This window comes from Pan paniscus, chromosome 2, assembly GCF_029289425.2.
Source record: "Pan paniscus chromosome 2, NHGRI_mPanPan1-v2.0_pri, whole genome shotgun sequence".
Classification (NCBI taxonomy): domain Eukaryota; kingdom Metazoa; phylum Chordata; class Mammalia; order Primates; family Hominidae; genus Pan; species Pan paniscus.
Genome location: NC_085926.1, coordinates 87398397 through 87423026, shown reverse-complemented (window position 1 = coordinate 87423026; position 24630 = coordinate 87398397). Strand labels below are relative to the sequence as shown.

Below are 24630 nucleotides of genomic sequence, written 5' to 3'. Positions count from 1 at the left end.
CTTCAGTATACTTCATAAAGTATATTTTTCACATACTTTACCAACATATTCCAATGACTCTATATAACAATAGTAAAATTATTAAGGGACATTTTCAAATTACATTTTCTATAAATATCATTTAGCTTAATTTTTAACATACATGATACCCAATAAACACACTTTTATTTAATTTTGTTAACAGAAGCTCCAAATAGACATACTGAAAATCACCTTTTTGTATATGTGAAGTCTGAAAATGATCAGAATTCTGCAAGGGTATAATAATGCTTTTGATTACTTGAAACTTTCTCTCATTAGAAAAGACTAATAGAGCTTCAAAGATATAGAATTCAGAATGAAAAAATATGTCATTTTTAGAATAAATATTTTCATTCCATATCTAATGATTTAGGCAAGCTTTTACATATTTTCCTTCAAAATATCAGCTGCTTACTGACAAAGTGTTCAAGTTTTTGAAAATGTCTTATCAATATTAACATGAAATTTGATACAAAGCAACCAATTCCAAATTATCTTAAAACATTCCGTAGTACAAAACTAGTGTCTACTCACATCAATAATATCTATTCCTGTTCGCTTACTTCTATTTGCTATATTACCTTAATATACAATACATAAATAGTATTTTATTTACTCATTACATACTCATAAATCATGATCATTGTAAAGTTTTGATGCTGTTATTTATCTTTGAAATAGTTGGCTGTAGCATATTATTTTTTTCATTCTCATATAAAGTCAATATATTTTGTGTGAGAAGTTTGCATCTAGTTAGCAACTACCATGGTTATCTCAGGCTTTGTGGCACAGAGTCTAGCTTAGTGAGAATGGCAAGGTACATAACTCACATAGATGTTGTGAGATTTGCATGACATAACTGTATAAATACCTAGAATACTGTCAGCATCTAGTAACAGCTTACTAAATATTGGGTTCTTGATGAGTGAATTGAAATCGAGGTAAAGATAACAATTACGCATATCTTAGTTGTATTTAACTTTGGTGCAGTAGTGGTTGCGGTTCTTGCCATTAATGCAATCACTTTTGCACCAACCTATCATTACTACATTTTATCCAATTTTTTTCCATTTTTCACTTATAATATAGTAAAACTTATATTGGTTGTCATCGTTTTTAAAAGCTGTGCATTTTTGAGTATGAATCATTAATTGACAACATATTTTCTCATGTTTAGTATTACATGCTTCTCTCAACATAATCTTAAATATTGTTTCTTAAAATTATGTATAATACTATGCACTTCTCTTGTTTCATGTTTTATCGCAGATTTAATGAGAAGTTGTTTAAAAAAATCTCATATTTATACATTTGCAATTGTGTTAGTAGCAAAAAGATACCTACTATTTTTCAATTGATTGTGGCATTATTTTTTTGAGGGACGTGTTTTCAAAATTGTTGATTCCTCTCTAAAAGGTCTGAACTACTGAAGTTGTCAAATAAGGTTTCAGATTTCTCCCTTCCCCTCCATCTGTACCCCAGAATCAGCTTCCTTCTCTGCCATGGATTATGTTTGGGGTGAAAAAGGAAGACGGTTCAGATTGATAAAGCAATACTCCTGGGAAAAGACTATTAACATGTATAAAGGGATTTCCTTGCAATATAAATACTAGCGCGCACCCTCCTGGTGCCTCAGAGCCTTCCTGATGTATATATGCAGGTAGTGAGAATTGAATCGGCCCTTTGAGACAGTAATATAATAAAACTCTGATTTGGGGAGCAGCGGTTCTCCTTATTTTTCTACTCTCTTGTGGGAATGAGTTGCCAAGCTTTTACTTCGGCTGATAACTTTATACCTCTGAATTCTGACGCCTCTGCAACTCTGCCTCTGATAATGCATCACAGTGCTGCCGAGTGTCTACCAGTCTCCAACCATGCCACCAATGTGATGTCTACAGGTACTGACTCCTATGACAGTTTACATATGACCGGGCCTAAATATTTCAGAATGAATGCTTTGAATCTTGATAGTTAATAATCTCTTTGCATCTTTCATTTTACCCCTCCAATTTAATTTGTCTTAAGTGAAGTAAGCATTAAGCATATCTAAAAAGCCAACATGCCAAATAATTTTTTTAAAGAAATATTAGTAAGTGTAGTAATTTAAAATCACTGTTGGCTTTGTTGTAAGGAAGAAAATCTGTTTTCTACATAAGAAAAGAATGAACTTGGACATTTTAAATCTAAAAACCTTTTTAATGGAAATATTTATAGAATAAGGAGCAAATGAAATGAATATTATAAAATAACATAATATTTAAAAGGTGCTACTTCTTTATCTTAAAGGTTTATTCGGTTGTTAAATTACATTTACTACTATTTAAAAACAGCTATAAACCTTATATTAAACACAACAGAACAATCTGAATATCAACAACAATGGATTTCATAGAATAAAATAGAGTTTTAATTAACATATTTTAGCATAAGATACAGAAATTATAGCAAGAAATAACATGGCATTTAAAGCCCATTAACTAAGGTAAATTTTCTCAAAATTGCATTCTGAAGAGACTTACTTCACTTCTAAGTTTTAACATTTATCTCACATAACTTTTTAGAACAAAAATTAAACTTAAGAATTCACAGGCTCAACACAATCAGCCAAATACATATGTTTTGCCAGTGTGTTCATTCTTTATGCAGTAACAAAGTGTTTTAGAGTTGATTTACAAATGGACAAAGACTTGAATTGGGTAAATTTCTTCCATTGAATAGCAATATAATATTCACTTTCCACTTGTTTTAAATGCAATTTTTCTCATATTTAGGAATGAAATTATATACATTTAGAAATCAAAGTTTGAGTTGATACATTATTCTGATTTGAAGGATTTAAGCTCTATCTTTTATTATTATTAAGCATTTTCTAAATACATGCGTAAGTTTGGCACCAATCTTCTGGTGGATTTTAAAGAATCTAGAGATCAGATATTTAGACTTTGGTAAAATCATTTAATGTAGAGATTTTTCAATATTACCTTTTAAATTAAATTTCAGGAATCCGCCAAAGATTTCTGTAATTTAATTTAAAGGGTAATACAGGAAGTATCCTCCAACATAATTTTTGGAAGACACAATAGTTTTTATCAAAAATATATGCTATAAATAAATCTAAGCAATTACCACATAGCTAATCACATATTTTAAATAGTAGGTCATCCTATAGATTGAGAATAATGAGAATAATACACTATTTCTGTGTTTGAAGATAATTTGGCCAGCATGAAAATACAATTCAGAATCGAGGTAATAATCTAGTAAAATCTAATTTTATGCTCAAAATGCCATTTATTTACTTTAAAATAAGTAACAATTTATTTAGTAAATTAGCCTATCCTGTATTTAACTTCCTAAAATCTGAAAAGCAAAAATTTTTTAAGCCTTAAAATTAAAAAAGAATTATAATTAATAAAAGTGACCTACAAATGTTTTAAATGATAATAGCATTGATTTATAATTTTTTAATGAAATTTGAATCATATACATCTAATTGTCTAAGGAACTATTATAGAAACACTGACTTTAATGGGAACACTTGAGTATTAAATGTGTTTAATGATAATTTGCTTAATTTTGGAATGCACAGTAATGCATTATATGTAATCATTATATTGCAAAATGACTTTAGTTCTTTTGACCTATTAATTATAAAATAAAAATGTATACAGATTTTTAAAAATTAAAGATTTTTCTCCATTTTAAAATAATTTATTTTACTTTATGAAGAAAGGCATGTCTTTAATCACTAGTTTGTATATTGGTATTCTCAAAGGGTTCTAACCATACTTTATAATATCTCATTTATTCAAGAAAATTAATTTATGAAAATTAACCAATATATTCAGAATATGAAGGAAAAAATTGAGAAAATAAAATATATAAGGAAATATTGGTTTTATTGTCAATATTTTGTGCTCCCTATCAACTTGATGATTTGTGTTTAAAACTTGATAAAAGTCTAATAATTCCAATTTACTTCCAAAATACACATTGATTTCCTGAAGCATATAACCATTTATGAACGGTTATGTTTATGTACGGCTTTATGGCTTTATGGATATTAAGTCACTCAATGAATGAACTCATTTTTTGACCAGCTTTATCATTAGAATGGTTGTATCAATTGTGTATATGCAGACAACTAACAACCTCATGGTTTCAACATCAAAATAAATAGATCATATATTGTTACAGGTTTTTAATAGCACTCTGAATGCAGTGAGATTTTTATGATTGTATCTCATAAAAGGCTACTTGCTCTGCCATTTCCACTTTGATGAAACAAATTTGTTAGACAAATAAGCAAAAATACGCTGTTCAAGAGTGAATTTCTGTATTCATTCATACAGACTGCTTTATAATACCATGCAACACAAGAATTTTAAAGGACTATTCTTCTAGTCGGCAAGTTGCAATGTCTGCATTGAACAGAACTAACAAGCATTCTGCAACTCCCAAAGGGCCAAGTTCTAAATTGGTCAGTCACCCTTTCACGGGGCACTCGTAGCCATAGCACAGAGCACAGGATAATTAATGAAGTCCGTTTTGAGGATTTATTATCTCGTTACATGAGACAAACTTTGATCCCCCCTAGTTTTAACCTACTCGTCAGAGAACTTACCCAAAATGAGAAAAACATATTGGCATGTAACTTTAAGAACCACATAAATGTGCATTTTTGAAATAAAACGAATGTGTCTTGAATCCTTATACATTTTCTTACCAGTCCCATCTATTTTGTCTTTGATCCAAACTCCTAAATGTTTGTGCACACATTTCTCGGTGACAACGTTGGGAAACACAGCAACAGGACTTCATTATTCTGTTCCTTCCTGTCATTATGGAAACCAGCCATCAACCTATGGAGTGATGGCAGGTAAGAAAAGTTGTCTTTTACATGTTATTGAATTTGGGGACACTTAGATGGATTTTCTGGGCCTGAAAGAATTGTGATCAGAGTGTGACATGAAATTTGATTTCTTAACTTTGAAAATTACTGTTAAAAATCACCACTTCTTGTTTCCTGCTCTGTGACACCCACAGAGACCATAGGGGTTATACCTAATTTCCCTACTTACATATCTCTGAACTGCTGTGCTTCTTGAGTTTGCTTTGTATGGTTTTTATTGAAATTCACTATTGTCAAACTGTTAGTTGTAACATGATGCTATTGGTAGGCTTACCTTCACTAAAAATATAGTAGCTACTAGACACATGTGGCTATTTAAATTTAAATGTAAACTAGGTAAAATAAAACAAGATTTCAAATTCAGTTTCTCAGTTGCACTTGCTACATTTCAAGTGCTCTATAACCACATGTGGCTAGCGACTCCCATATCAGACAGCACAGGTTTACAGAACACCCCCCCTCATCATTATATTTCTTCTGGACCTTTGGTCCATAAACATAAATAAGACATTGATTGAAGCTAAGAGTGATTGGTAGGGGCTTTAGTGATAGCTGTTTCAGGCTTTAGCAGCCCTTTCTGAATTGCTTCTGAGTGAGTCTTAAGTGAGATTGAAATCATTGAAGTTACATACTTTTCTCCTATAGGTAAGTGAAGTATGACTGTATCAATTATGGCTACCTGTTTATTGATCCTTCTATAAAGGCATTGAAGCACAGTTTTTGAGGAATGGGTAGATCTGGCTTATGAGATCTATTCATCAAAAATTCTTGTTTAATTTCATGGCATGGCCACATAAGATTTTAATTGTTTTTAAAAAGTACACAGTTTTATTATGCGCAGGATTTTCATTTGTTGGTTTATTTTTAAGATAGCTTTAGGAGATATACCTAATGCTAAGTGACGAGTTAATGGGTGCAGCGCACCAGCATGGCACATGTATACATATGTAAATAACCTGCACATTGTACACATGTACCCTAAAACTTAAAGTATAATAATAATAAAATAAAATAAAATAAATTCTTTGATATTTTATCTTTATTACTACAGCAGGAAAATAATTCTTATTGATGACAAGCAAACTGTGTGAGTAAATGTGTGTGTGCGTGTGCATGGTGTGTGTGTATGTGTGTGATACTGAGAGAGAAACTGTGGATAAAGGAATCACTTATTAGGGAAATCTTTTCTAACTGACTTGTGTTTTGTTATGATCCAGATAAGCAGTAAAAAAAAAAAAAAAAACCCAAACAAATATTGATTTATTCCTATAATTTTTAAGTAAAATGGAGCAAATAGTTTAATTTTAATTAAATTGTTTAACCTTTGATATCTCAAAATTTGTCCATGTAAGACTAAATAGAACATTAAAACTTTAAAATAATAATCCAGAAAAATATGAGCTTCTCCTACATTCTATCAAGCAACATTCTGAATAAACCAGTATCCTAACATTTACGGTTAAATGAAGACTGGTGTTCTTAACAATGACCTGTAAATCCTGATGTATTTTTTTAAAAATTAAGAATTAAAGCCATATTTTTTCTTCCTCTCTGAAAATTGATTATTTATGATCAACATGCTTAATTAGTATTCATGGTTAATGAGAATAGCCCTCCTCAATGATGAACTACTGTCATTATAAAATAGTAAAATAAATGTGTTTAGCTACTGGATGTGCGGGTGGATTGCTTTCTGTGGCCTTTACAACATTTTGATTATGAGACAGGAAATGACAAACACATGCCACTGTTTCCTGGAGGAAAGACCTTACAGTCCATTTACAGGAACTCCCAGGAACCAAGGTACATTGTTAGTTTCTCTCTTAACCCAGCACAGAGGCAGTCCCTGCCAGTTGATTGAGGTTGGCACCAAGATTAAAACCAGTCACAGAGCAGGGGCCAATAATCTCTGGCCCAAATACCTTCAGATAATTTTTGCTACCAACTCCCACCCTGCCAAATCAGAGAGGGCCACCACTGGCCTCGGGAGTTTGCAGCTGGCCTCAGAATTCTAACACCCTTACTGCTTCCAGGACTGGAGCCAATATGCCAATGTTCACATTGAGAGTGTTGGCAGCTCATGTCTTTCTGATACAAGTTTCCTCCAGCATGAACTCAGCAAACCCTCTTCCACGAACCTCTTCCTCATTTCAATTAAAATGTAAAGACCCCTGGAAGAGCCTTTCAAAATGATTCAAAACCCTGGCTTAGTGACATCAAGAGCAGAAGACTTACACCAAGGTTTGGAGCTATCACTGTGGTCTTAAGATTAAATATATTCTGTGACTGAAAGAAAAACTCACCATCACAAGCACAAAGATATTTGAATATTTTTGAGACGGATTGTTAAATCCCTCTCAAAAATTTTGTTAAAATGTGATATGCTTTAAATGTCAGAATGTCTATATTGGGACATAATTCAGTATTAGCATTTGCTTCATGAGAGATTAGATCTTAGAGAATCTGAACTCTCCTGACTTTATCCCCAGTAAAGCTGCATGAATTGAGTTACAAAATACAGCACTTCAGAAATAAGAGAGAAAAGGTAAATAAGAGACAAATGTATAAAGTACACAATAGAAACCTGATTATGTCATTTGAATTTTCTGAGAAGTCTTAAGGCATTAATCAAATCAGCCACTTGCACACAATCCACAGAAGTGTCTTAACAACAACAACGACACGGTGTCACATACTCTATATAAAAGTGAAGCTACAGAAAGAACTATATTTCTAAAATATGCGAAATTACTTTATTTTCATATGGTTATTTCATTACTCATACTCTGATGCTTACATTTAGTTTGAGCATTTCATTAAATTAATAACTCACAGGAAAAGAAGAGCTATAACTAATATTTTGTCAGGTTGGTAGGTAGAATTTTAATGATCAGATGAATCCACTGTACCTAATAGTCCAGGTGCAGGCAAAATAAAGAGAATGACTAATTGGGAGTAATGAATTATCCATGCCATTAACTAATTACTAACATTGTTCAAGTGATTAACACCTCTGAGTTCCAATCTCTTCATATCTAAGTTGTGGTGGGTACTACAACTCTACTGGGGTTGAGTAGTAGCAAATTTGTGTCAGCTCAAAATGATTTCTCTTTTGACCTTCTCTTCAGGTACTCTTGCAACTAAATTCCTTCTGTCCTTTCACTCCTGAGAACTTAGAGAATTCAAATCAACACCTTACAGTACAAATAATAGAAAACCGAGAATTACAGATGCTGTTCAAAGTCTCTCCTAGATAAACACAAAACAAAACAAAGTATCAAAAAAAAAGGTCTCAAAACTCTGACTCTTGGGTTTCTGAGATTGTTTCTGTTCTCCAGTATCTGAAGCAGAGTACAATTCAGGAAACAAGCTCAATGGGGGTTCACCCTTTCTGCTGTCCTGTGGAAACAGCAAATCAACCTCACTGTAATAAATGTTAAACCCACCATCTTTACATGATGTAGTGGCCAAACCAAGAAGTAGTGTGAAAGTCCTTGCTTTAAAAGTTAATTTCAAGGGGAAAACAAAACAAAACAAACAAACTTGTTTAAGTCCCAAACTCTTGGGACTTAAACAAGATGATGAGCATCCAATTCTTTTTGATGAGAAGTGGATATTAAAAGAAAAGATTGTTATGGCTGAAAATATTCTTGCTGCCTGGGCTAATACAGAAGAAAACGGAAATCAGCCTGGCAACTGACAGGGAGAAATAGTCTATTTTGGAACCCATCTTTTCATTTTTTGAAATTTGAAATTTTTTTTTCTTAATTTACTTCTTTTGTTTAGTTCTTTGTTTTATCTGGCCTTAAATTGTTCTGGTTGTAACAACTCTAAGGAAACAAGTAATTCTGAAGATCTTTTGCTTCCGCATCGTGAAAGGTCTTTTGGTAGCAGTAACATGATGTATTTTCACTTCCAGACTAGGGGTTGGCAACCCCTTTCTGTAAAGAACTAGACAGTAAATATCTCAACCTTTCTAGTTTTTGTTGCAACTATTCAACCTGTCATTGTAGTAGGAAAGCAGTCACAGGCTGTGTGTAAAGAAATAGGCATTTCAAATTAAACTTAATTTACAAACACAGGCAATAGGCCCCAGTTGTACACGGATAGGATTTACCAATGCACAAAAGTGAAAAGATCACAGTGGAAGTTTATAATTTCCTTTGAATTTTTATGCCTAAGCAACAGAGGGGAATATATGGAAATATTCAGATACATGTTCCTGTGCATGTTACAAGCACAGCAGGGTGGCGTATTTTACTATGTCCCTCTGCTTCCCCTGTTTGTTTTTTTAAGGCATCAAGCCAGTAACGTGAGATGATGTTGTCAGCTAACCACATGCTGCAAAGATCAATTTGCCCCATGCTATGGTACATTGAGTCAGCGCCTAGTAAGGCAGCCCTATCTCTGACCCCCATTGCCTGCTTTAAAAGATTTACCTCTGTTCTTCTCTCTCCTCTGTCACACAGAAATGCATACATAGCAATTTAGAAAGGCTCTGGTGAATTAATCTTCAATGTGAAAATGTATTTGGAACTACAGTGTGCAAACACTTCTGAGCTATGTGTGTGTGTGCTGTCCAGGCCTCAAGATAATTTTTCTTTATCCATGTTTCAGAAAATGTTGATGAGACCTCTGTCGCACATGACTCACAACATCTTTTGTCTTATTCCTACTTTTTGCAGTAATCTGGGTTTTAAAAAGATTTGAAAAACATATTGCTATACATATCATCCCAATCACTCTCCACACTCCCCCAAATGCAGGCTCAGATGCTAGAAACGGAGATTCGTTTGGCTTTTCTTTTAAATTGTTGTGATGAAATTCTGTGTGAAGTTAGTTCCAGGAAATCTGTGACCTTGCAGATAATTGAAGATACTTTCATATAATGAAAAATGAAAGTAAGCCAGGTGCAGTGGCTCACAACTGTAATCCCAGCACTTTAGGAGGCCGAGGCAGGCAGATCACCTGAGGTCAGGAGTCCGAGAATAGCCTGGCCAATGTGGTGAAACCCTGTCTCTAAATAAAAAATTATAAATAAAAAATAAATTAAAAAATATAAAAATTAGCCGGGTGTGGTGGCAGGCGCCTGTAGTCCCAGCTACTAGGGAGGCTGAGGCGGGAGAATTGCTTGAAGCCAGGAGTCATAGGTTTCAGTGAGCAGAGATGGTGCCACTGCACTCCAGCCTAGGGAACAAGAGCGAGACGCTGTCTCAAAAAAAAAAAAAAAAAAAAAAAGGAAAGGGAAAAAAATAAAAAAATGTATCACACATCACATTTTCCTTCTTGTTCTGGATGCCAAACCTTGGAGCATGGTATTTTCTGTGTACTTTTCATGGATTCCATTCAAATTTGTTTTCTGCGTGTCCACTTTCCCAGAGTACTTATAATGTATAAACTACCTTTCAATTTTTGTGGCTGGGTTCTGTGGCTTATACCTATAATTCTAGCACTATAGGAAGCTGTGGCTGGAGGATTGCTTGAAGCCAGGAGTTTTGAGACCAGCCTGGGCAACACAGTGAGATCCCGTCTGTGCAAAAAATTTAAAAAAGTAGATGAGCATGGCGGTGCATGCCTGTAGATTCTACTTAGGATGCTGAGGTGGGAGGATGGCTTGAGGCCAGAAATTTGAGATTGCAGTGAGCTAAGATTTTACCACTGCACTCCAGTCTAGGAGACAGAGTGAGACCCCATCTCTAAAAATAAAGAATAAATAAGCAAACAAACAAATAATTTTACGGAAACAGAGATGACACACTTTATATATATTTTATTGTAATATTTTTGTGGAACAGTGTTTCTTTAATATAGCCAAAGGTGTTTAAATGCAGAGAAAACCTTTTAAAGAGAAGTTATTTAGTTTACCTGAGTATAGACTGCCTGGAGAATGAACCAGGCAATGATTTTGATGTGGCTTACTGCAATGCTTATTAGACTTTAGTTCTGGTTTAAACTGCAAAGTTAATTCGTTGGGCACTGGAGGCAAGTTATTTACTTTCTTTCTACTTTAATTTCCTCCATTGTAAATTATGGGGAAAAATATATATCTTTCCTGACTCATTTTTTGTATAAGGATAAAGATGATGACAAATGTGAAATTAACACGACACAAAGTGTTGCATAGATTTGTAGCAGTACATGATTATGATCAGCATGAGAAATTCAAAATAATAATAATAATTGATAACAAATTTAGACCTTTTAGTATGCGTAAGTAAAAAACACACAAATTTTTTATATAAAATAAACATAATTTGACATAGGTTAAATGAGTTATCTAAAGTGTCTTAAAATATGTTAAATGTACAAAATCTAACAGTAGCCTGGCTTTTCTTTGTACTCTTTCTCAGGGTATTTTATCGTTAAATGTATTAAGTGATACCTGATGGACCTAAATAATCAAAGAAGTGAAGATTTTATAAATATATGTGAGAATCAATTCTGAAAGCATAAGCACAAAACAAGTCCAGATAAATATGAGATTAAATAAATGCTAACATAAATGTCATCAGTTTTCTTTTACATCTATTAGTCCTTCTTTTAATTTAGCAGAAAATTAAAATTAATAAAAAGCTAAAAATAAACCCCACGGCAATAAACGTTTTCAAGAAAAGCTATATAATAAAAGAAAAGTTGGTAAAATTGCTTTTAAAAATGTTCTCTGGTCTGATCAAGATGCCACACAATAAAGCATAAAATGGATGGTTAACTGACTTTTACAAAAGTAAACCTGGATAATTTTGGTTTGTAAAAGTAGCAGGAATTTTTTAAAGACAAAAATAATTTCTTTCACATCTTTTTCCCAGCTTTAGAGCAGATACATTTATGTTATGCTAATTTGTTTAATCTCTCATTTGTATGTTTACTTTGTTTTAGAAAAAATAATGTACCCTATTAGATATAATTACATATTTATAATTACACATTTATAATTATATATTTATAATTACATATTTTTATATAAATAATACATTAAATTAAATTTATATAAATTTAATACATTAAATTAAATTTATATAAAATATAAATTGTATATAAATAACTACATATTTATAATTACATATTTTTATATAAAAAATATAAACCAACAATTTGCTGAGTTACAGTATTCTTTGCTCATTATATATTGATATATTAATGTAAGATTTATGTATTCTGGAAAATATATTATTACTCATGTCTTTGATTTGAGAATGTATGTGTGGAGAAATTATAGGTAGCATGAACTCTTGATGCATTTTTTTCCAGTAAGTTTCTAAGAATAATTATTGCATGTATTCCATAGTAATTTATTTTAAAATATTTATATTTATAAGAAAATGATTAATTACTCAATATTTTTATATAAAAATGTCTTGCTTATACAATCATCCTTCTATGTGGCACATTGGTTCCAGGACCCCCAAGGATACCAAAATCTTTGGATGCTCAAGTTCCTGGTATAAAATGGTGTAGTATTTGCATATAACCTAGGCACATCTTCTACCTTAAATCATCTCCAGATTACTTATAATATCTAAATCAATGTAAATGCTACGTAAATAATTGTTATACTGTATTGGGTTTTTTATTTGTATCATTTTTATTCTTGTGTTGTTATTTTTTACTTTATTTTTTAAGTGTATTTAATTCACGGTTGCATCAATCCATGAATGCAGAACCCATGGATATGGAAGGCATACTAGACATGTCATTTAATATAAATTGAAGTAGAATCTTTGTCGATAAAAATTGTAATGTATTGATAAAGAAAACAGGAAACAAAATGTGTTGGAATTTGGCTTATATACCGTCCTCTCACCTATACTTCCCAACTGAGATAGACTCTTCCAATGAAAAAGGAAATCTGGAAGCAATTGTGTAATAATTTCAGACCTTTTTACATTTTTTGTGATTTAACATATCCACTCAGTAGAGTCAATGCTTTACCATTTATCGGTAATCACTTATCATATATAAATTTGCAAACTTTCTTGCTTCTTATATTTGCTTTTCCTTAAATAATAATCAAGAAATTATTCTATTATATTGTATATTTTTCAAGAAATCTTGTTAGTGACTTTTTAATAGAACTTTTAAGGTTACCTTTTGTTAATATTTAATCACTCCTCAAGCCTATTTAGCCATATTAATACACTTTATATTCTCATCATTCTCTTTCTGCCTACCTTCATTTAATTAAAAAAGATGTGATTCTTAATAAAATCAAGTTTTTACTGATTAAATAGTGGGGCGTTTTTATATTGTGAAATCAATTTCCCAATCACAAGAAAACTTCTCAGCATAGCACTTAGCCGAAGCATTTAGTGCCATGATCACAACAAACATCACCCATTATTTATTCAATGAATTAAGAAAACAGAGTTCAATGCATAGACTCTGGTTAGAGTTCAACCTCAGATTCCCAGGAATAGGTGTCATTTAAGAGAAAAACATGATAGAATATGTACACTTCTGAGAGAAGTTGTTTGTTTCTATTTTAGTTATTCGCAGTCCCCTGCTTCTTTCCTTTAACCCTATCTTTGGTTTTGCTGCTCTGGAGAAGGTAGAAGACAAATAATCTCAATTCTACTAAGCTACTTTGACTCCTTCTTCGGAAGACTGAATGTAAGGTAACCTTGTAAGTACTGAGACAGGCTAGAGCAGAATAATGGGCTAAGTCAGGCAAAACCCTTTCTTATATAGAAATAAGGAGAATGACAAATGGTCTTTTTCATTTTATTTCTTTGTTTACTCACAGGTAGTTTAACCCCTTGTCTTTATAAATTTCCTGACCACACCTTGAGTCATGGATTTCCTCCTATACACCAGCCTCTCCTGGCAGAGGACCCCACAGCTGCTGATTTCAAGCAGGAACTCAGGCGGAAAAGTAAATTGGTGGAAGAGCCAATAGACATGGATTCTCCAGAAATCAGAGAACTTGAAAAGTTTGCCAATGAATTTAAAGTGAGAAGAATTAAGTTAGGTATGTGCTTGTTAAAGGCAACAGGAAAAAGAACTTGGTTTGCAAATCTTTATTGCTGTTAAATCTCTTATATATTGCTAAAAAGTGCAAGATGATTCTAATTCTTCATCTCTACTGTGGACGTAGTTCGTCGTTATGGAAATCCTCCAAAAACATTTGTTTCCTTATAATTTCTTAAGAGCCTAAATACATAATTTTTAAATTAATAATACTCTTTCAAAACTTACCTCAACATTAGTTTTGAAGTGCCCATTTTTATTTATATTTTATTTGAACTTTTGAATAGGCCACACATTTATATGATTCAAAAGTACAAAAGAGTATAAGTGACATGTATCCCTTCTGCTTGCTTTTTCTGTATATCATTGTTGTTAGTTCCTTGTGTATCTTTCCAATGATATCTCATGGATATATAAGTAAATATATATGGAAATATATGTATTGTGCCAAACATATGTATTATTTGAAGTTTTCAGTAGTAATTTTTCTAGAGCTCCTTTTCCTTTGTGGGGCTGTCAAGTTCCACTTTATGAATATACTGCAATTTATTTGACCAGTCCTCTACTGATGAAATTTAGGTGGTTTCTGATCTTTGGCTGATAAAAACAATACCACGATGATTAACCCTATAAATGTTATTTTGCACTCATATAAATATATGCGCAGGAAAAATGTTAGAAGCACAATTGCTTGATCAAAAGTATGTGTACTGGTAATTTTGATAGATGTTGTCAAACTAGTCTCTAGAGAAGTTGTACCAAATTTTACTACTACCATGAGAATCTTTTTCACCATCCTCAGGCTATATAAACTCCAAAACGGCATGAGTTTTTAAAATCTATTTCTTTTTATTTTCTCCTTAATGATATCTCCAGCATCTAGAAGAGTATAACTAGAACACAAAATAAATAAATGGTGGTTGAAAGAAAAAATATGCTGTTAATCTTTTAGATCTTTGCAAATCAGACAGGTCAAAGTGACATCTCACTGTTATTTCATTTAAAATTTCTTTTATTATGATTGTAAAGTACATTATTTAATATGCTTGAGAATCATTCATATTTCTTTTTCTGTGAACTATCTGTTCAGAGCCTTTGCTCATTTTCTACTGAAGTGTTTTTAAAATAAACAACTATAACAATTGACTTTGGTTAAATTGCATAAAATTGTGTATATTTTTTAATGGATTGAAATAATAGTTCAAACCTCTGCACTTGCAGAATGAACCATAGATAATGTAATAAGAATATTTATTGATGGGCATCATATGCAACCATTTTATACATATAGGTATGTAGCCTTAGGTCCTGAAATAATATGTAGCTATTACATGTGATAAGCACAGTAGTAGGAATCTTTGTGAAATTCATTTTCAGTTTTCTATTTATATTACTGTGAATGTTTCAAATTATATGTTATTTCAGCTGTACTCTAAAAATGTTTGCGACAAACAATAAGGATCATTAGTCTGAAGACAGAGGCATTATCAAAAACTATAAAATGGGCTCAGAGGTATACATGAAATGTGTAATCATAGCCTCTTAATAAATATGGTTTTAGGGAAAGTGGCATAATTCTTAGTTTTATTTAGTACCCTTCAACAATATCATTGAATCTTTTAGAGTTGAAATAAAAATTTTATGATATATAACCGTATATTTTATGCATTATAGTTAATATATTAAAATTTTTTGAGCATATATTATTTGATACCTAACAATAATGATAAAAAAAGCCATAATTTTCAAGTGCCTTATAAAGTGTTTAGGACACACCTAAACACTGGTTAAATATTATGAATGGCAGATGTTTCTATCTGAATTCTTTCAGTGACTAGATAAAAGTAATTTATTAACTAGAAGAAATATGTTTTGAAGTATTGGACAAGTACTTCAAAGTATAATGAATCTTACTAAATAATTCTGATTTGCCAAGAGTATATAGTTAAAAAACAGTGTGTAATAGTTGACAAAGATACACAGATTTGTGTGACAATGAACCAAAATTAACATTTCCTGGAAAGTTGGAGCTGATGGTCTTTATTGTCCCTTCACAGGATACACCCAGACAAATGTTGGGGAGGCCCTGGCAGCTGTGCATGGCTCTGAATTCAGTCAAACAACAATCTGCCGATTTGAAAATCTGCAGCTCAGCTTTAAAAATGCATGCAAACTGAAAGCAATATTATCCAAATGGCTGGAGGAAGCTGAGCAAGTAGGAGGTACTAAATTGTGTCTCTGAAGGCTGTGCTGTGTTTTAACCTAAAAATAATGGCTTCAATAGGTAGGATTAATGCTAAAGCAGGAGGTTTGAGGGGTTTTTTTCCGCCTTTTCTCTTTGAGATGAAAAATAAACATTTTGTTATATCACACTAAAACAAACAACAAAAAAGGAAGGGCAATGTAAGTGTGGAAATAAATTTATTGAGGATAGAATAACCTATATAAGGAAAGCTTGTTGGCATCAGCATGAAGGGGTAAAATACTTATTTTTTTACACATCCATTTTTTTCCTCTCTTTTATACTAGAGAAATTATATATGAATCACATTTGTATCCTAATATTAGTGTACACAAAACATTTGCACACACCAGTCTTCCAAGTAAATAATATAAGCAATTGCTAGATATGCAACTTAATGAGATAAAATTATCTACTCATACAAATGTCAGGGCTTGATAGAGTGAGGTTTGAGAGTATTTACAGCAAGCATTCCAACAAAAGTAAAGTGAGGATATTATTTGTAGAAAGTGTCTTTGCAAGGTTAATATTTATTTCTGCATTGAGATTTTTCTCTAAGGTCTGTAATAGAAAAAGACTGCAAAAATTTAAGACAAAAATGTCTAGCATTTTTATTTTGCATTGTTTTATGAAGAAAATTTGAAATCCAAATCAGATCGTTTTTTATAAAAAGTCTACTTTGTGTTTGTAATTATCTCTCTTTTCCACATTATAGCTTTGTACAATGAAAAAGTGGGAGCAAATGAAAGGAAAAGAAAACGAAGAACAACTATAAGGTATTCTTTATATTAAAAGTTACTAGAGGACAAAACTGGTATTTTATAAATGGAATGAGCATTTGAGTGTAATGCAGGTGTAACATAACATATAAATGTAAGGTGAATTCGGAGGCCAAGGCGGGCCTGAGGTCAGGAGCTCGAGACCAGTCTAGCCAACATGCTGAAACTCTGTTTCTACTAAAAATACAAAATTTAGCCGGGCATGGTGGTGGGTGCCTATAATCCCAGCTACTCAGGAGACTGAGGCAGGAGAATGGCTTGAACCCGGGAGGCGGAGGTTGCAGTGATCCGAGCTTGCGCCACTGCACTCCAGCTTGGGCGACAGAGCGAGACACCGTCTCAAAATAAATAAATAAATAAACAAACAAACAAACAAATAAATAAATAAAAATAATAATAATGTAATAACTTAATTTTGAGAAATGGAGAGCTAATAATTTTCAACATTTGATGGAAAATTATGTATTGTTTGATTCAAGAACACTTTTGCTCCAAAATTTTGAATACAAACAGAAAGAAAACAGTCATTTCTAAGAGACTGGCCATATCTTCTCCTCTTTTAGCTATAACTTATTGCTCTGACAATATAGTATCCATGGTGTCTATAGTATTTAAAAATGTGACAGTAGTAATCAGTGTTTCGGTCTCTTAAAGTTCAACATGACCTCTTGCATTTCAACCCAGAAAGATTGTTCATTGATCTTTTTGTAGTTTCTGTGAGACATGCTTAGGAAATACTAAAAGAAAGTTTTGTTTTGGTTGGTCAGTTGTTTACTAGAGATTTCCTTTATCGTAAACAGCCCTAAATGATTTTGGGGAGATATTTAGAAATGTCTAGGAAAATGTTCGTTTTCTTCTCAAGAACTCAGTGCCCTCTGGTGGCACAAAGTGGGAAAAACATAGAAAGCCTGGGTCCCCTACTTAATGCTTTCCGTGACTCTCGTGTAACTCTACCTTTCATAAGACAAAACATCTACATATTTAACACATTATACATTTGTCCTTGTTAAAGTGTCCTGCAAGTGTGTTCAGAGTTTTTAAGTTTCCTTTTCATGTTAATATTGAGGAAATTCAACCTACCTTAATTTTGATCTGCCAAAAACTTCACTAAAAACAACATAATTTCACCCCCTATGTCCACCCCACCCCAGTATTGCTGCTAAAGATGCTCTGGAGAGACACTTTGGAGAACAGAATAAACCTTCTTCTCAAGAGATCATGAGGATGGCTGAAGAACTGAATCTGGAGAAAGAAGTAGTAAGAGTTTGGTTTTGCAACCGGAGGCAGAGAGAAAAACGGGTGAAAACAAGTCTGAATCAGAGTTTATTTTCTATTTCTAAGGAACATCTTGAGTGCAGATAAGATTTTTCTATTGTATAATAGCCTTTTTTTCCCCTGTTTCATTCCTTTCTCTTCCTCAACAAAAACAGAAATTACTTGGTTGAATTAAAATCATTTTATATCAATAGCTTTTACAGAAGCTTTACTTTTCCACTTTTTTTTAAAAAAAGAAACCAACAATTTAAATTATATTGATGTTATTTACTTAAAATAATTATTCTCAGAAGCCACATTATCCATTTTAAGCCAAATATATTAACAGTAATAAAATGATCTCTCTGTCTCTCCCGCTCTCTTTCTCACACACACGCAGACATATGAGTATGGGTTTATAAGTTACTTTTCCAAACATGTTTATTAGCTTTTTAACATGTAAGTCAGTAATGACACATATGTAAAGCACATCACCAGAAATATCCAATTCAAAAATTAACCAATGTTCTGCTTTCTACCAACTCTACTAGTTTGTCTGAACTAAAAGTTTTGAACTTAGAGCTGGAGGTGTCTTATAGTTTTCTTACTCCCTTTAGGAATAAACCTCAATCAGAATTGATACTTTGAAGCTAAAATTTAGGGCATAGCTGATAGAACTGTTTCAAAAGAGATGTGTAGAAACATTAATTTTTGATCTTTTTATTCTTCCTAAATATTAGCTTTTTGATGTGTAGCTGTAGAAGATAATGCTTTATGGATTCTTGAGCCTCAAACCATTAGTCTGTAAGCTGCAACAGGACAGAAGAGATCTGGCTTGTTTGGTGTTCCCTCTCCAGGGCTTGGGAAAGTTCTTGATCATATTAGGCATGCAATCTTTGTTAAATGAAGGAGTGTTTAAGGTTAACAATGGCTACAAATGTGAATGGTGTCACCTAATTTTAAATTATAATGTTTTTGAAATCTCACAATCTAGAAAATCATCCAGGTTTCTATAACAAGACATGATCACTTTTGGTATAATCGATTAGAATCTGATTTACTATTTGTAAAAAGTTTGACATATTGAGATTTTAATTTTAATTCTGAGAATTTTATTGACAAGAACATATTTATTTAAATTATAAGAATGCATTTCCTTGAATCATGCTAGTAGAAGCAAACTGTAATGTGATATTAACTTAGAATAGTGACTGTTTTGCATTTGGAATGTAAATCTGCTGGCTATGTTTATCTAACTTATTTTATATAACAAAAGTGGTAACAATTAGACCAAATTTTATTGTTGAATTAGAATGCTTACTAAATAAATTATACTGTCCAGTCTCTTTTTATGATATTATTAAAGACCTAGCATTTTTACAGGTCATAATCTACACAGATCATATATGTATGTTCATACATAATCACCATCAATTAGATGGGTAAAATTTGATATATTACTAACAAAGATAGACATTTAACTAACAAAACAGCTTTCGGTGGCCTAATCATCCATGCTTAAGCACACATTTAGCATCCAAAAGATATTAAATACAACATTCTTATTTAAGAGTAAATTCCAAATTATTCAGCCACACAGGCATTCAAGCTCCTTCTCTGGATAACTCAGTATTTCTTCGCCTACTTAAAACACATTAACTGGGGAAGGGATTCTTTAGTTTGCTAAAAGCCAGATCATGTATACATAAATGTATACGTATATATGCAAAAATGTATATATGTACTTTGAAACTTGCAAATAGAAACAAAATGTCATGCAATATAAATCTAGATTAGTGATTGTTTTGCATTTTAAATATGATTCCTCTGGTAATGTTTACTCTTACTTTATGTAACAAAAATAAGCATGTATATATGCTTAAATCATCAATATGTTTAGATCATAAGTAGTATTATCAAACATCCATCCATAAGGTCATTATTTTCAAGTTTAGACACTACCAGTATTGGGAACCATGTATTTTCCCTAAAAGAAATTATTTTGAGTTAATACTAATGAAATAGCAAATTATTATTATTATTATTATTATTATTATTATTGAGACAGAATCTTGCTCTGTCACCCAGGCTGGAGTACAGTGGCACGATTATTGTTCACTGCAGCCTCAGTCTCTTGGGCTCTCCACCTCAGTCTCCTGAGTAGCTGGGACTACAGGTGCCACGCCACCATGCCTGGCTATGTTCAAAATTTTTGTAGAGACAGGGTCTCCCTGTGTTGCCCAGCCTGATCTTGAACTCCTAGACCTAAGTGATCCTCCCTCCTCAGCCTCCCAAAGTGCTGGAATTACAGACATGAACCACTGTGCCCAGTGAAATAGCAATTATTTGCTAACTGATATGGTTTGGCTGTGTCCCCACCCAAACCTCATCTTGAATTGTAGTTCCCATAATCCCCACGTGTGGTGGGAGGGACCAGATGAAGATTAGGGGGGCTGTTTCCCGCATGCTGTTCTTACATGTCCCGCATGTTGGTTCTCATGAGATCTGATGGTCTTATAAGGGGCTTTCCCCTTAGCTGGGCTCTCATTCTCTCTCCTGCCGCCCTGCAAAGAGGTACCTTCCACCATGATTGTAAGTTTCCTGAGGCCTCCCCGGCCAGTAGATACCAGTAACTCATTTGTATTAATGTTTTGTATTATACAAAACTCATTTATATTGAGACTACTTTCTAACTACATTAAAATAATACTTTATTTTGATTAATCTTCAAAACAATAGAAAATGGTTAATGCCATTTAGAATCCTAAACCTCAATTAAACAAATGACATACAATTCACTGTGTAGACTGATATGTTCATACTTTGGAGAATAAATGACAAAGGCTGACTGTAGCCATAGTCTTTCCCTCTTACATATTTGTGAACTCTTTAAGTCTTCAGGAATTCAGTAGATTTGTCCATTAAAATGGAAGAAAGATGTTTGTCATTTCTACTAGTTTGGTACATTCAACTTTACCTAGTAAAGGTGGCTGATAAACTCATTCATACAATTTACCTTTCCATCTCTAAAGGTGGAAAGGATTTGTGTAGTCAGAGAAATATTTTCAGTGTTTGGGGATGGCGGGGGGGGGGGTGTATTTTCAAGCTGTTGGGGGAATGTGGTGTTCCAACAGTAGGACACCTGAAATCAGGCTTCACAATCTTCAGGCTTCCTCTAAGGCAACATCAATCCAATTGACTACTAAAACAACTAAGCTTAGAATGGTTTTGAATCCTCAGCTTCTACAGAGAGGAAACTGGAAAGTTGATCTGTGTTTCTGAAGTTGCCAAAACCTTTTCATGCACAGTAATGGCATCAAAGGGACAAGTCATCACAGGTCTCTTTTGAGACCAGGAAAACCTGGTCTGTTTTAACATGTTAAAACGTCTGTTTTAACATGTTAAAACACCTGTTTTAACAGAGGAGTGTCTAAAATAAGAGTAGATATTTCAATTAGGCCCACAGAGATCAGGTGAGAAGTATGGCCACTAGGATGGTAGGAAATGCACATTTTGGCGGAAAAGAGAGTACCAGGTTTTCTCTAAAGGCATTCAAATGCAAAAAGTAAAAGATATATCACTGTGCAAGTCAAACAACATAAAGCCCATAGGCTGACGGCTTCCTCTCTCTGGTCCATAGGGTCACAATCTTGAGCCCCTTTCCATTAGCTCTTGCAATAACCAGAAACTCCCCTCAGAGCACACAGCACAGTGTGTGCAACATAATCATCTGACAGATGGTCATTTTATGTTTTCTAAGAACAGGTGTTATCATTAGTATTGACATTTTCGTATCACATTCTACTTCTCTGGTACTCCGAAATTTCCCCCATAAATAACTTTTTCATTTGGTAACAAAATGTGGCTTTGGGCTGCATCCTTTTTAGTCATAGAGATACTCTTCTATTCTTTCTATGGCAACCTCTTGTTTGATTACAGCAACCTCTTGTTTGATTACAATTGTTAAATATTTATTTTTGTGCCTAAAGAAGTTAGAAAAAACAGGTTAAAAAAAACCCAGTGTTTTCATTAAGCTCAATCTATAAGAACCCTTATTTCTTATTCTTTAAGGGCTCAAAAGTAACTGTTTTCTTTTTAGCAAAGTATAGAATAACATTACAAATTCATAGTGACAGTGATTGTGAAAACTACCACCAGAACACTTTATAAATGTAGCCAAATCAGAATGATCTCTCTGTCTTTTATGTCCAAATTCTTTTGTGGTATCCATGTTTGACTGAAATGAAATAAGTCACTGGGACTTATACATTCAAAAATAAAACTTAAAAATGTTTAATCCCTGAGAATACTGGGAACAAATTAATGTGAAACCACCAATTCTTAGGCTTATTACATTCACAAACATTTGTCTAATACAAATTATTTCTTAAGAAGATGGTTTTTTTTTTAGTGTTAAGTAGCAGAGTTTATCTAATTGTACTTCTAGGAAAATAATAAAGATCATTCTTTTGAAAAATTACCAAATATGCATAAAATTTTTAATTTTAGCAGGAACCAAAAAGAGCAAAAAAGATAAGAAAAGAACAACAATAATAAATCTTTATTGAGATTTTTTAACAAAATAATTTTTAAAAACAAAAGCTCCCACATGTAAACAGGAACGTAAATAAGTTAGATGGCATTATTATGTACATCCAAGAATCAAAACATGTTCTGGTAAACATTCCATAATCCGGTAAAATGTTTTGACCCATCACTGTTAAGAGAAACTGTGTATTTAATACTATCAATAACGAAACCTAATCTTTGAACATTATAAAATGGTTTACAGAATATAAACTATACAGTTTAGTTTTTTGTTCCTCCTAGCAATCCGTGTCACATGTATACTAGTCCTAAGATGTATTTTGTCAGTATTAGCCCAAAATGTCCACCATCCCAAATTAACCAGGTTACACATATCTCCTCCAGTTTTCATGGTAGGATGTGTTAGAACCCATATATCACAACATCATTTTTCAAAACTAACCTAATCCTAAATTCTATTCTAACTAGTCTGGCAATCCTTCATTTTATCTCCCTGTCTACACATTCATTAGATACCAAGGCAATTTCACCTTAAAAAATACTGCTAATACACATTTAGATAGTAATTTCTGGTAAAACTGTAGTTTATTTATCAAAAAAATGTGAATTTTTATTTTAGAAATGTAGGTCAAGCATTATCATAGTCGTAGTACTTAATTGAGAATGGCTTCAATTTGGAAGATTCAATATACACATTAAACAAAATTAAACAGTTTAAATTATAATTCATATAATTATAATTCTCATTTTTAGATGGCCAAAATATATTGTTTTCTTACTATAAAGTGTTATTTATTCATCATTTATTTTTACTAATTATATTCAATTCACAGTAGTGACATCAAAGGGACAAGTCATCATAGGTCTGAGACCAGGAAAACCGGGTCTGTTTTAACAGAGGAGTGTCTAAAATAAGAGTACATATTTCAATTAGGCCCACAGAGATAGAAAAGAGCCAGGATAATCTTTGTATTGAGGCCTTGATTTCAGTTTTAAATGTAATTCTTTTCTGCCAGCTGAAATAATTTAAAGATGTGCACAATAGGTCTGTGCTATTTAAGGCAGGTGTCAAGCACATTTTGAAATTTACCAACTAGAATGTTCTCCTAATGGAAAAAGAAAAAAGTTATGACAGTTTTTGTTTAAGACAGATGTTTAAATAGCACTCTTCTTTTTGACCATTTAAAAATAATTTGGCAGCTGTAACCACCTATGGTCATAACACATAATCACTTACAAAAGACAAGCAATAGATACAGAATTAACGATATACTTTTAATATTTTTACAACCCTCTTTAAGTTGGTGCCTAATGGCATTTAACAAGATTTTTATATTCAGTGAAAAAGATTTAGAACATAAACTGACATGAAGTAAGGAATATAATTTCTCTGTGCCATGCAAAAGAGAAGTCAACTTTTTACACATCATCACTCCTAAATAGTTCTAATTAAAATCCAAACTGTTCCCATTTTTGCATCATTGTCATTCTTTGGCAAAAGATTCTAAATAGCCATGGGTTAGGAAACAACTGTTCACTCATGGTCATTTTTTTTTTTTTTGCAAAATACATGTGTTTTGTAAAAGAAATCTGCACTGTGCTTGGTTTATACTACATAATTATAAGTAAGCAAAATAGTATGACTTCTTTTGACTAATCTACTCCTAAAGCCTTGAGTTGCCGTTCAATCTCTTCATCTGAGATTGTAGCCTTTGAAGTAGAGGCAGATGGTAAGCTTCGAGCAGCTGATGGAGCTTTGGCCATCTATATTAAACAATGAAAAAGACAAACGTGCATTAGGAAACATTTGGACTAGGACATACAGGATGTGCTGTGAAGAGGTCTGTTTAATTTACTTTTGAAACAGAAATAAAAACCATCCATGCACCTCCTAGTAAAAACAAAACAAT

General features: G+C 32.6%; 2 protein-coding genes across 4 annotated transcripts in view; one reads left to right on the top strand and one right to left on the bottom strand.

Annotated features, from left to right (window-relative positions):
- The first annotated feature begins 1655 nt into the window (after positions 1–1655).
- On the top strand, positions 1656–20767 carry POU1F1 (POU class 1 homeobox 1). 2 transcript variants are annotated; one of them, XM_003831512.5, is made up of 6 exons: positions 1656–1919; positions 4829–4900; positions 13674–13898; positions 15955–16119; positions 16855–16915; positions 18070–20767. In XM_003831512.5, the coding sequence occupies exons 1-6, from the start codon at positions 1778–1780 to the stop codon at positions 18278–18280; spliced, it is 876 nt and encodes a 291-aa protein (XP_003831560.1). In that variant the 5' UTR covers positions 1656–1777; the 3' UTR covers positions 18281–20767. The 2 variants fall into 2 exon arrangements, with proteins under 2 accessions (XP_003831560.1, XP_003831561.1); XM_003831513.5 differs by having other exon boundaries at positions 4751–4900.
- Positions 20768–22706: 1939 nt separating this feature from the next.
- Positions 22707–24630, bottom strand: part of CHMP2B (charged multivesicular body protein 2B) — a 31209-nt gene continuing 29285 nt past the window's right edge. For both annotated transcript variants that reach the window (XM_003831511.5, XM_055110158.2), the window contains one exon: positions 22707–24484. In XM_003831511.5, coding sequence (XP_003831559.1) covers positions 24374–24484 — 111 coding nt within the window. In that variant the 3' untranslated portion in view covers positions 22707–24373. The remainder of the gene's footprint in view (positions 24485–24630) is intronic.

What these genes read in the sequence shown, in the direction of transcription:
- POU1F1 (XM_003831513.5), top strand. Translation starts at nt 1,778, where the DNA reads ATGAGTTGCCAAGCTTTTACTTCGGCTGATAACTTTATACCTCTGAAT. An exon ending in AACCTATGGAGTGATGGCAG is followed by an intron (nt 4,901 to 13,673) that starts GTAAGAAAAGTT and finishes GTTTACTCACAG; the next exon opens with GTAGTTTAACCCCTTGTCTT. An exon ending in GGAAGCTGAGCAAGTAGGAG is followed by an intron (nt 16,120 to 16,854) that starts GTACTAAATTGT and finishes TCCACATTATAG; the next exon opens with CTTTGTACAATGAAAAAGTG.